Raw genomic sequence first — 14,127 nt, forward strand, 5'->3', positions numbered from 1 at the left:
TTGTACACATAAGACGCATTGTAAGATCGCAGTGGTGCTCAGGCATCTGGAGCTGGCAATCTCCTCCAGAGAGAGCAAAGTGATTTTCTGGGCTGTTTATGAAGACAGTGCCAGCCTTCCTGTCTGCAGGTGAGCTCCCAGCATATCAGGGTGAAATGGTGAAATGTAGAACATGAGTATTACCCGTAACTAAAAATAGCAATACCATTTATTTTAACGCCTTTACTCCCGTCACTGATCTTGACGATACAGCTCAATTTGACCTAGATATGCTAATGAGCAGCTCTGCAAATTAGATGATGTCATTTAGAAATTTTGACTGAGTTGCAACAATGTATCAGTTTTAAGTGACGTCATCATCGAATTTGAGCAGATACACAAATGAGCTTCTATGCAAATTAGATGTAATTTAGAACTTTCTTGAATGAGGAGTTGCAACAATGTATCAGTTTTAAGTGACGTCATCATCTGTGAACAGCTATGCAAATTAGATGATGACACTAAGGAGTTGGCAACCATGTATCATTTTAAAGCATTTTTTTAACAAAACACAATAAAGTGCATCATATTTAATTGAATTACTAAGCATCTTATATAAATATCATATTTTTTCTCATTATGCACTTTATATGTATAACGCAAGAGAGAGAGAGAGACAAAGACAGAGAGAGAGAGAGAGAGCACAGGCTAGAAGACAGATCATATTCTTCCATTTTCCATTAGATGTTAACTTCATTCATTCTTTAATTTCATTTATTTCGAGAAAATAAATCATATTCATAATAAAAAGACATGTACAAAAGTAAATCAATAACATAAATACTATAAATAGAAAACACAAAACATGGCAGTCCAATTTTCATCCTCATTGATGATAAACGTCCAGTCATTGAAATGTTTTTTTTTTGTTGTTTTTTTTTTAATAATAAAGACATTCTTAAATGTCACTGACATACTTGTCTATGATTTTTCTTATCAACCCATACACGTGATGGTTGCGTCTACATTTTAAAAGAACTATTACAGAAGTTACTGAGCATCCGAAGTATCTTTTTTATTAAAATTTACAAACAAAAAGTGACACCTATGTCAGATAAGAGATTATTTAGACATCACCATAACTGTCAACACAATTTTTTTTTAAATAATCAAAAATTCAAGTTTATTAATGCAACATAGTACCATACTAATGCTGCGTTCACACCGAACGCGATTTTGAAAAATCGCGTCAACGCGAGGAGCTGAACGCGTGTCAATTCTGAGGTCCGACGCTGAACAACGCGGGGTCAAAGGCTACAGTTTTTCTCTGAATCAGGATCATAGTCACAGAGTAACAGAGTTACCACCCAGTTAAGGATTTAACAGGTGGGATGGAACATGCACTTTGAATAAACAGCCTCTCTGTCCCTGTCCTCTTTTTTTCTGCTGCCAGGTGATAAAGTGCTGGATACAATTTAGCCGTTTTGCTAACAAGGGGTATGGCAGCCTCCCTCTTATGACCTACAAATTGTCAGCAATTATTTTACACTGACTTGTATTTGAGGACCATGAAGGGAAACAAATTGCACTGATATGGGTGGTATTCTTACTACTTACTAGCTCAGGTAGGCTAATGAGAATGATCATGCACTGTGTTTGAAAGGACTATGAAAAAAGTTACATATTGATGCATCACCTCCAGTTCACATCTGCTCCATAATGGCCCATCAGCCATACTGGGACTTTCTCTGTCACAGATCTTGGTGCTTCTTAGTCTAGATGAAAATTTCCAGGACTGTTTTTCCCATCTTTCTTCCTCTGTTTCTTACTTTCATGAGTGTCTTTGACTGTAGTCACAGTCCCCACCATGATGCTTGTATATCTTTTGCTGTGTCTTTATTGTGGTCATGGAGATATGCAGCTCAGATCCTGCTTGTTTAGTTCCATCTAGATGTACTGGACGTCCTTCAAGGTCATTTTCTTTGTGTGGTTACGTTCTATAAATTTGTGATCTCAGTTGTTTGTGCTTTAAATCTGCCATGTCATCTCTTGTACAAACATCAATTACATGTCTGTCAGTTCTGATCTTGGGCTTCATCATAAAATCTTCTCCAAGATTGTTTTCCCCATTTTTGTGGGTAGTTCTTTTTACCATATTGAAATTAGGACCAGCAGTTGTAGTTTTTTTACATTATCTACACATTGGAAAGCCCAGTCGCAGCAAATGTGTGATTTAGAAAGTTGGTTATGTCAAATCTACTTGACATGACCTTATTTTACCTTCAACGATAAAACTTTGCTACTTATGACATCATCACAATGTTTCTACTTGAAAAATTACAAAACATTTGGCAAACATGACTACAGAAACCTTTGAGATATTTTAATGCAGGTTTAGGCCCCACAGCTTTACTTCAAATAATCATCAAATCTTCCTTTCTAGAACAGCAATTGAACTCGGGACAAAAGAATGTGATGTGTTTCCCCCATTATATGACCATTTAGACCAAATCCATATGGAGCCTGTCAGGCAGATGGTAATTAAACCCGAAGAAAAACATCCTGAATGACTCAAGGTTGTTTCAGATTCAGAAAAATACTGCGTTGGGGACTACAACTCGCTCCTACTCCTGGGTAGTCAGTCATTGCAATCCGATTATAAGTCCCCTGTGGGTTTTCTCCTTTGCTTAATATTAAAAAATAGCTTATGATTACAGAAAAGTGAACTGCAATGGTATAATACATAAAAAAAGACAGTAATCTCACAGATTAGTGTTCCCTCGAGATGTTCTTCATATAAATATTGTCTGAAAGAATGAGAGGTTTTTAACTGAATTCCAATGTTCATCAAATGGAATTTGTCCCAAATTGAGAGATAGTTCCACCCAAATCCTTTAAACTAATGCAAAATATACAATATCGGGCCTGACTCTGTAACTTTAACAGAGGAGCTACAGTATGTCGTTACTGATAGGCATTTTCATGTTCTTGGCCCGGGCACAAGCAGACAAAAAGAAACCAATTCATTTTGTGCTGTGTTTGCTTTGGATCACGTCAGCAGAGATGAAAGAACACTGCTGAGCAATTAATGGAAAGAAAGAGTTGAGGCCTGGTGTAGAGCCCTGAGTGCTGAAGACGGGCCAAGAAGTCCCACTTTCAGCGTAAATGTACCTTCAAAACTCCCTGGAAATATCTTCATGCCTGTCTGTGACGATGTCAATCGCCAGAACATAAAACTACTCAGACTGAAGATTTCTGACAAAGTTATGACTTCTTCCACCTGGAAGAAAAAAAACACTGAAAAGAGCTGCAACATAGTTTTGAAATGGTCCTGTCAACATGAATTGAGTGCTTATGTAAAAGTTGACTACAGTATAATAGAGTTAAAGTGCTGTGGATGTTTGCACAGTCAGAGGTAACACATCATTTATCAGTTTCTCTTTTGAAGTCTGCAGAACTATAGTTAAAACAAGTTCTACCTTTTCTGTTTAGTGTTTCATTTTGAGAAGTGTAGAATGCCAGATGATATTAGAAGATCTATCTTGCAAATAAATCAGTAATTCACTGAGTACATACCGGTTTGAAATAATTTTACATAAATGCTTTGAACATCTGAACATCTTTCCACACTACATCTGTTCGACTCGAGTTCAGCCAACGATCAACATGGAATTCCTGCTGCTGTGAGCCAGCAGAAAGCAGACCTGCTGTGGTGTGAAGAGACATGCTGGATGAGGACTTTATTAAATAAAGTTAAACAAACAGAGGGAGCCATACTCACAGTATGATGCTTTTTTAATCCAACCTCAAACCCATTCCGAAAGAAGTAGACTAAATGATGTACCACAGACTGAGCCACTGTGCTCACATGAGAATACAACTAATGATAAATCAATCAGAAAGTCAAGGAATCAAAAATGAAACTGGTGGTAAGGATAGCAACATGAAATCCAGCAGTAAATTCATTGATCGATCAGCTCCTACAGCAACTGGATACACTGCTGAGGATAAACAGTCAGTGATCTCTGACTCTACTGCAGCAGCCTGCAGGGCCCGAGGCTGACAGGAGAGCTGTTTTACGAATAGATATACATTCTTTTTCTTCATTTTATGCCACATGGAAAGGCTCAACATGTTTTAATTAAGTGGTCATATCAGACACATGTGATAATGGACATTTTACTTCACAATCAAAGTATTTCAATTCTTCTATCAGTTTTCCATGATATGTTTAAAAAATTGCGAAAATGCCTTCATAAAAACCTTCACGCAAACATTTCAAGAACATCCATCTAACATTTATTAACACATTACTTGAAAATGTTTTGGATGATTTACTTGCTGTAAAATTGCATGGAATATGATACACTATGTATTGTTCAATCTCAATATATGTCAGGAAATATTATAAATCATATGTATCACTTTTTCATTGGTTTGAAAAACTTTATTTTAAACGATTATCAGAGAGTGCCTTCATTTAGAGTGTGAGGCATAAAAAGTAGCCAATATTATGGTGCAAGTTGAAATGACATGATGTGGAGACCCTTGTATAAGGGGACAGTTAGTTAATAATATTATCGTTTTGAAATGAGTTTTTCTTGCCATGTGCAAAGCAGAACACTAAAACCAACATAATGATCACAGATGGGTGTCAGGTTGACATTGGATACATACATGAAATAAGGCCCACATAGTTACTTTGTGAAGGTTTTGCTTCTTTTTTGATCAAGCAGGAACCCACTGCTCAGTGCTTACATCTGTTGAACAGATGGGTATAACACATAACACAGCACAGCGGATATTATGGACAGACAAGTGTCTGATTGAGATGGATCGGGGAAAAAAAAAAGCCCACATGGCATCAAGACAAAAATTCTTTTTGTTCCAGGTGGGCAAATACAGTAGACTAGCATTACAGGATAGCTCTTAAGAAACCATATCACTGATTGTAGAATGATGCAATGACAGACATTTATCCCTTTAGCTGTTGTTAGTAAAACATCATGCATTGACGATTCAGGTGAGAGTTCACTTGACTTCATCTTTGTTTCTACAGAAAGTATTTTGTCTCCAGTATTAGACAACTCTCTGATTTTGAAAGCACGACTACACCAAACAATCATTTGAGTTATCATCACAAAGACATGATGATATTATCCCTTCAGAGAAAAGATCAAAAAGTCATTGAAAACCCATCACAGAGCATATAGCTATTGACATAAGAGCACAAAAGCAGCAATTACATAATTACACTGTGTTTTCTATGGCCTTCAGGCTTACTTCAAATCGGGAATCACTGAGTGCATTTCACTGTCGATAACTGTATTATGTCATACTATTACAATAAATGGGATTTGAAAAGCATGTGTCTCAAGCCAACAGCGATTAGATGATGCTATGTTCTTTTTGGTGACTTGTGGCTACAGCCACAGGACGAAATCTCCATGTGCTGTAACCATGACAATAACAATAGCCTACGCAAACTTGCATAAATAGATCCTCCTCTGTCTGGAGAGTACAGATTGCCCTGCCGAATCAAACAGTCACTGGTGCAACCCAGCTAAGTTTTATTCGTTGCTGCTTATCAGTCCCTATGTTTTTTTCTGTTCTATCTATAGAACAAAAAAGAAATGGTTGTTCAATGACTGCTTGCATTAGCAGTTAAAATCTAACAGCATATCTCCACACAAAGAGACAGCAAAAGTAACTTAATCTTCCAAAAGAATTACTGATCATCTTCTCAACCTGTTGCAGGTGCAATGAATCAATTTCATGTTGTATTAAATTTGTGAACCATTTGTACCTGTAATAAGTACATTTTATATCATGACAGAATTGTAGACCATTGTCTTAGAAACCCACGAGACACTAAGAGTGAAAATAAACTGAAGTTGGAAGTTTCAAACAGAAATGTTCCTGAAAGTGACAAAAAAGTGTGTCTCTCTGTAAGGTAGACAACAAGTTACAACAATGTTCCTTCATTCATTCATTAATGTATTCATTCATCTACCAGAAAAACTGTTGTATGAGTTTAATGAGTTATATTGGTCTCCATGGAGAGTTGGCTATAGTTGAACAGTGCAGGTACGTAATCTGTCTAAAGTAAAATGAATGAATGAACTGAAACAAAGCCAAATGTAAAATATTCAGTGACTTCATTTGAACCATATAAAGTAGCACAACCCAAACCACTGCATTCATGAATTCAGCCTCAGTGGTTATACTACAATAGTATATTCATGATAATATCGTATTTATTTATAAGATCGAATAACAGGTAAATAAAGCAATTGAAGTTACTGGAGTAAAGGTTTATGGTTTTCCATTCAACCAACTAATTATACACCCAAATTCCCAAAATATGCACGAGAAAAGAGTTTATATTCGATGATACAACAAGGCACCAAGCCACAAACCAACAATTAACAGCAAGTTGAACAACTTGCTGTTAAATGCTCTTAAAGACATGCTGCTAAAGACAAAAGTCTTTAAATAATGGGGGCAGTAAAGATGGTCTATTTTACAATATAGTGGTGCCAATTCAAGTAATCAAAGTGAAAACACTCATCTGAGTGGATTCTGTATGGTTGTGAAGATGTTTTACTCTCTTAATGACAGACTGTTTGTGCATTAATACAGAAAATGCTTCATTGAGAGTCAATCTTGCACATTTTGGGTTTGGAGACTTCTGACCTATCCAACAGCCGAGGGAAGACATGCAAATAAATGAGTTAAATGTCACATCTGAGAAAGTTTTATAGTCCTGATTCATATTTTAAGTACTGCAAGGCTGACATCTAGTGGTTTAGAGTGGACATTACAGGACAGAACCAGAAAACCTCACTTTCAATTTGCAGCAAAAACACTTGCTAGTTTGGTAATCCTCCGTTACATCATTGGCTGTGACCATAGATGCAGGGAATGCTTTACTGTGGTTTTATATACAACAGATACAGATACAACACAAAAACATTTTAGACTAGATACTAATGAAGAAATTAAATGGAGAAAACTAAAAAAAAAAAATCTTCAGAATGTGAAAGTTAATCTTCATGCCCTCATTTTGTAAATAGTGTTGCAACTTAACATGAATATGAACTTTAAAATAGATGAGCAATGAGAAAACAGGATAACTGTTTGTTTGCCAGGCTTGTCGATAAAATAAAGGCTACCCAAATAAGAATAAAAGCAGGATTTCTCACTAAAAGGTGTGTTTGCCATCAATCTAAAATTTTCCTCAACCTTGTACAGGGTAAAAATCTCAGTAAAACAGCTACTCCACCAACCATTCTGAATAGAGTTTCAGAGTTTAGTTTGGATGAAGGAAATTTTCCACTCTTGTATAATGTCGTCATGTTCGGAGCAGATGGGTCTGGACAAGAGCAGGGCTAACATAACAGATGACAGACGGTGGTCTCTGGAACCAGCCTCTTGCATATGACAGCCTGACACACTGGTCTGATCTGGTCTATCCTATTAAAGAGACTCTTCTGCCTAAAACAAGGTCAGGAAATCTTTCATCACTGTGTGTTTGTGTGAATAATCATCGCTGAAGTGACATTGCTATTCTCAGAAACAGTTTACCAAGCTGTCATCATAAGTGCCTTTCTTCTTGTTAACATCTTCACCAAGGCCCCACAGCATGATCATCTTTACATAATCTTACTGTGATGGTTACTAGTAGATGATTTAGTAACAATGAATTGATCCTTCTTCATTTGGCAGGTTTCAAGCAGCCTTTTGGTCACATTTAGCATGTATTTTATTTAAATATTAGATTGCTGAAAACACACAAACCCTGTGATTGATTTCATGAGTTGAATTGCAGGATATTTGCCCACAATATATGAGCCACATACATCCGCAGGAGTGCATCCATCCATATTCATACTGATTAATCCAACCGAGGGTTTGCTGGAGGCTGGAGTCAATCCCAGCTGGCATTAGGGGGCGGCAGGGTACATCCTGGACAGGTTTCCAGGCCATTACAGAGCTCACAGAGAGAGACAATAACCCAGTCATGTTTACACATTCATACACTAATATAAACCTAAACAGAATGCGTTTGGATGGTGGGAGGAAACTGGCATACATTGCACAAACTCATGCATGCACAGGGACGATGCACAACCCTTATACAGAGCAGCATTGTAGCAGATATGAACAGGGGATTGTTTCATTGTGAAATGGTGCTAGGCTAACATGTAGGATACAGTCAAACATCAAAAGCACATCATCGGGAAATATGATTTAACATATTATCCAGCATAAATCTGAGGAAACTATCATTTCAACAGGTGAAAGTAAAAGGTAATACTTTTCACACCAGTCATGGAACATGTGGCATTATAGGTAATAATATGATTACTTGAACTTACTCTGAGGAAAGGTCGAAATTAGGTGAAAACCACACCTATTTCACAATAATGTAAAATTCCATTTTCACTTCATCTGTATTATAGAGTATTGCAGTTACATTCATCATCCAAGTATTCTGTTGCACTGACTGGCAAGTGAGCAAAAAACAACAGTGTTTAAATCACTTCATCTTATGACAGAAATCTGGTACAATCAACAGCACAACTATCGATTTATCCATCTTCTCTACAACTTGACTCTTTTCAGGGCCAATTCCAGCTTACTATCCGAGAGGTACACCCAGGACAGGACACCAGTTCATCACAGGGCAAACACAGAAAGACAGACAACCACACACACTCACATTTATCCCACTTAACCTCTCATGCATATTTTCGGACTATAGGAGCAAACTCAAACTTGGAGTACCCACAGAAAACATGCAAACTCCAAACGGAGAGATCCAGTCACTGTTTGAAGCAATCACTTTAACTGAGGTGTGAATTTTAACTAGTACTCAAATGCACAATTATATACACATGCAATAACTATTTCAATTTATTATAGTTAATTTGAAAGTGATATCAATAAATTAGGCTGTTATTAAATCACTTTTGAATTATTGACAACTAAAAATCTCAAAGTTGTATTTTGTTAAGACAATGACTTATATTGATTTTATAATTGTAAACAATAACAGAAGTTTTTAAATATTGCCTAACAGCACGTAAATACTAGAATTGTCCATTACATCACTTGTTTTCAGCACTTGACTCCATAAGGGGACTACAGTTTGACGGAAATGTAAGATTATGTTGTAGTAAACAGAAACCAAAAGAGAACCTGACTCTCTAAACTTTCACTTTTGTTTCAGTCTCAATAGGACCGTTGCAGGTCCCAGCCTGGTGGAGGATGAACCTCTGCTAACAACCTACCCTGCCTCCGCACAGCCGGAGCCTCGTGTGATTGACACGCCCGATCCACCAATCACTCGCCCACTTCCGCATCCCTTTCATCCAATCACGGAGCCGGAACCCGTACACATAATTTACGGCGCAGTCAGTGTAGGTTGAGCCGCCTGTGGTCCATAGACATTTGACAGCTTCACAGGTGAGACCAGAGACCACCGTCCAGAGGCTGCTCCACTCTGCTTTTTCCACTTCTTTCACTCCCCCGGAACTCCATTCACTGTGAGCCTGGGGTTGCCACAGTCAAAAAACAACCTTTCGAAATCTAACCATTCCGGCAGCATGAGCAAAAAGAAAAAGGACTGGAAGACTGAGAAAGGTAAGGCTTGTTTTGGAGGTGGAGAGGGGGGGATGAGGCTCTCATCATGTTCATGGCAGACGGCGTGAATCCCATCATGTCAGGAGATTGACAGGCGCTCTCTCTCTCCGGTCCTCCGCCTTGCTTACTTATTGTCTAGACTGCAACACAGATATTATAATGGTGTTGCCCCGGTGTTTTAGCTGCCGTGGTGTCTGCCTGACATTCGCGTCAACACCACACACACACACACACACACACACACACACACACACACACACACACACACACACACACACACACACACACACACACACACACACACACACAGCTTCTCGTCTGCTCGTGATAGCGTCCATGGAGGCAACCGCCGAGTCTTCGTTTACCTGTCAGAGTAGCTCCAAGTAGCCCACCCTGTCCCCCACCTGTGCGATGCTCCCGCTGCCGCACACTGAGCTGCAAACATGCTCCTCTGCTAATATCCCTCCCTGCAGCCCAAAACATCAGGAAACACCTCAGTTGGACAAAGGACTGTCTGAATGTTTAATGCCATTGTTGGAATTTTATGTGTACATGTAGGATCAGAGGACAAGTCAACAGTTTCAGGCTCACAGTGAGAAACTGGTCTGTTGTGCAACTTTGAGTTCAAGTGTTTCTGCTTTCAGAAACACGAAGTTAAAAACCCCCAACCCTGCTGGCAAAAGGACAGAAAAAAAAAAGTAGTAAGTAGTAAGCAGTAGTTTAGCTTTAAAATCCTGTTCCTGAGTATTTCTCCTCTGAGTGATAGGTTTCCGTTGTTTAACAGTCACTGGAAGGGGTCTTATCTCTCCTAATGAGAGATATCAAAGTTGCTAAATGTGAAACTACTATGAAATGTCGAAAGCCCTCTGCGTGCCATGTTATTTGAAAATGCATGTCTCCAAGAAGTCCTGCACAGTTTAGATCAGGGGTGTGAAGCTTATTTGCAATCACAAGCTACATGAAGCTAGGTCTGTTAGATTATTGCATATAAATAGCTTATGATCGTATGATTAAGTGCAGCATGTCGGCACAGTGGTTAGTCTCATGAGCGAGAAAGTAGCATCTCTGAGCTTCCACCTCACAGCGAGAAGGTCATGGGTTTAACTACCTGCCGGGCCTTTCCACGTGGAGTTTGCATGTTCTCCCTGAGTGCATGTGTGTGTGGGTTGCCTCTCGCAGTCCAAAAGCATGCATGTGATATTATTGGTGACCCTAAATTGCCCTCTATGTTTGCCCTTTGATGACCTAGTGACCTGTCCATGGTGTACCCTGCCCTCACACATATTAGCTGGAATTGGCTCCAGCTCTCCGCTGTCCTGGACTGGATGAACAGTATAGAAGATGGATGTTTTCCCCTTGGATAACAGACTGGAGAGGTTCCATCTCCCCTAATGAGTGATTGCTTTTTGCCAAAAAGAAAACTGCTATTGAATGTGAAATCACCCTCTCCATGTCATGTTATTTCAAATTCACTGTTCCTAAGAAGACACTGTCCTGTTCAAACCAGAGGTGTTAAACTCATTTGACATACGAATCCTCAAAATTGCCTTGTAATAATTGTTTCTAATGAAATATAACTCCCATTTTTAACTTGGCTGTAATGAAACAATGTATGAGTACATTCTTAAAAGGTTCAGAAAGGAGCATTTTTTACAAAATCATAGGCTACATAGAGGGCCTGAAATTCATTTTAAGAATAATTGTGATCTGGAACTGTGCTACTTTTTGAGACTAATGTTTATCTTCACAAACTCACCCTCACAGTGTGGATTTGGTGCTGGTGGTATTTCATTAGCAAATTAACCTGGTGACAGGCCAGTTTTTGCCACAGGGGCCGTATGTGTGACAGCCTTAGTTTAGGTGTGACCTCTCCTGATCAAGCACACTGGCATGTTATACTTGTCCTTTAACCAATTGCTGGAATCTGCGTTGTTTGAACTCGCACATATTTAGCTGTTCATATAAAAAAAAGTCATGAATGTTCATAAACTGTTTATAATTACGTGAGGAGTGTGGGTTTAATTTAGTTTACGTTTTGGTACTGATCAGTCCGTGTCTGGTCATGAAACCTCTTGACATTAATTTTTTTGAGTATGGCGGAACATTTTTGAAATGATTATTAAAGTTCTCCGTGCTGAGGTGATGATTAGCCATTAGCCTGCCATTTCCAGTTCAAGCAGGTAACAGCACAGGAAAAAAAGAAAACATCAAAGTAAATTGGAATTAATATTCACAGCGTACATCCCTATAGTTCAAATTACTTGAAGAGGAGATCAAGGGATTTGAAAATGTTGAATAAAATCTTTTTTTTTTCCTGCTTCTGACATTCAGTAATTCTTTTTTAAACAATGCTTTGCCCCGGGCTAGTCTGTTGGCAGGGTGAAACTAATGTATAATCACACCAGATCCATAAATTATTATAAGCCATGTTGGCATCTCTGGTGACTTCCGGATATGTGAAAACATGCGATTTTCACACAACTTTTAAAAACTGAAATATATGAAGAAACAGAAGAGTCAGTATTTTAAGATGCTGTGTGACAGGTGGTCACATCTTTCCATGTTTTGTGTTCACTAAATTTTGCTCTAGGGGTGTTTTCCAAATATTTCCTTGAGCAGTCTTACTATTCAGGATTCACTGGGACACAAGGATGGTTTGACTTTGGTAAAATACTTACACAATTAAGTTTTCCCACATCATCATCCAACATACAGACTCAACACAAATGTTTTGGTGCTGTGGAGCAACAGTAATCTCCATCTGTCCTAGACTAATGGGCGAAAGGCAGACAGTCACATTCACATCGATTTAGAGAAATGAACTTCAAGTGGGTGTTATTGAAGTGTGGAAATAAACCCGAGTTCTCTTAGAAAACCTACATACAGACAGGGAGGACATGCAAACTTTGCACAGAATTGACCCCAAGTCTGGACGCAACTCTGGATTTATTGCTATGTGGCAATACTGCTAGTAACCACTGCATCACTGTGCAATTTGTAAACACAAATTTCAATCCCATCGTGATCTCTCTGAGCTCTGGGTTGGTTTTTAGTCTCTGGAAGTTACCAGAGTGACAAAGTGTTTCTGTGCAGTTCAGAGAGCTTTGTTGTGTTCAGTCTCAGAGCTGTCTTTTTACTCATCCATGTAGAATAATAGCAGCTTTGGGAGCAACAGAAATGGGCAACCATGAGCAAAAGTACATAAAGGATATGACGGATATTCCACACAGCAGTAATGCCTTTATTGTAAGTCTGACCTGCTGTGGGATGCTGCCAGACGATGACCTCAGAAACTTTCTGCGTCTTTCCAAAAAAAAAAAAAAAAACATAATCAGCCTTTGCTGCCTTTTTAATATTTTAGACTTTCATTTTTCTAAAAGGAACGTCTCATAACTACCAATCCCTTTTTAAAAAGAATGGTACCGAGTTCCCATGGTACAGGGTGCTGTTGCTTTAGTGTAGCATCAGATCACATCGAGTTGATTTAAACTGCTTTAAAGAGGGGGTGCTATTGAAGTCCACTCTGCGTTGTGTGTGCCTGGGTTTTTATCTGGCGATGATTTCAGAGTGAAGCGCATAATTACGATGAAGCTTCTTTTGCAGAACAGCCCAGTGCTGTCTAAAAAAAAAAATAAAAAAACAAAAAAAGAAGCTCGTTGAGAATTCTCTGTAGTCAGTAGAGATGAACATAAGAGCCCAGTGCTATGAGGACGAAAGCAGATACAGCAGGATGGAGGTTAAGCAGCAGCTGTGTGATGGCAAACACTGAAGTTTGGTTTAAAACAAAGCAAACTTGGAACTGAAGAACTTTCTTGATTTGCATTTTGCACACAGATTAGAGAACAAATGGGGGTAGCTCTTACGAAACTACTTGTGGCAAAATGATTTCCACATGTAAAGTAGTTGCATCATAGGTACATATCAATAGAAACAATTAAAGAGAGATTATTTATTCATCTAAACAGAAAAAAAAGAGTTGCATTACAGTGTTGTAGCTGCAGGGTATGAACATGTTGCGTTCATACCCTGAGTTTATTATCAGTAAATCATATTTAACCTTCAAAATGAAGATTAAAAAAGGTGGAGTAGTGGTTAGGCTTTTCGCCTCTCATTCATAAAATCGCATGTTTGAGAATTGGGGGCCGTTCTGTGAGGAGTTTGCACATTCACCGTGAGTGTGTGTGTTCTCCATGTGCTGCCTGGCCCACAGCCCAGAAACACACATTTGAGGTTAATGTGTGATTCGGCTCAAGTTTCCCATGTTCCTAAATTGGACAAAGGGTTTTATAAGATAAGTTTGCTATTTATGGTCCAAAATTTACTGATTGATTATGGCAAACATAAACAAACATATGGCCTGCGGACCAAAACTGGCCCTCCAGAGAGTGCATTCTGGTCTGCGCTTTGACAAATGTAGAAAGCCTAAAAGGAAACATCAGTTTTTTTTTTTGTTTTTTTTTTCATTTTGGAATAAAAGTTAGATGCTGTTTCTGATTCAGT

The 14,127-nt window shown here is 38.5% G+C and overlaps 1 protein-coding gene across 3 annotated transcripts in view; it reads left to right on the plus strand.

Moving 5' to 3' along the window:
- The first annotated feature begins 9,378 nt into the window (after positions 1 to 9,378).
- macrod2 (mono-ADP ribosylhydrolase 2) overlaps positions 9,379 to 14,127 on the plus strand; it is a 410,420-nt gene continuing 405,671 nt past the window's right edge. For all 3 annotated transcript variants that reach the window (XM_030105906.1, XM_030105907.1, XM_030105908.1), the window contains exon 1: positions 9,379 to 9,627. In XM_030105906.1, the coding sequence (XP_029961766.1) occupies positions 9,591 to 9,627 (37 nt within the window). In that variant the 5' untranslated portion in view covers positions 9,379 to 9,590. The remainder of the gene's footprint in view (positions 9,628 to 14,127) is intronic.

This window comes from Salarias fasciatus, chromosome 13 (assembly GCF_902148845.1).
Source record: "Salarias fasciatus chromosome 13, fSalaFa1.1, whole genome shotgun sequence".
Lineage (NCBI taxonomy): Eukaryota > Metazoa > Chordata > Actinopteri > Blenniiformes > Blenniidae > Salarias > Salarias fasciatus.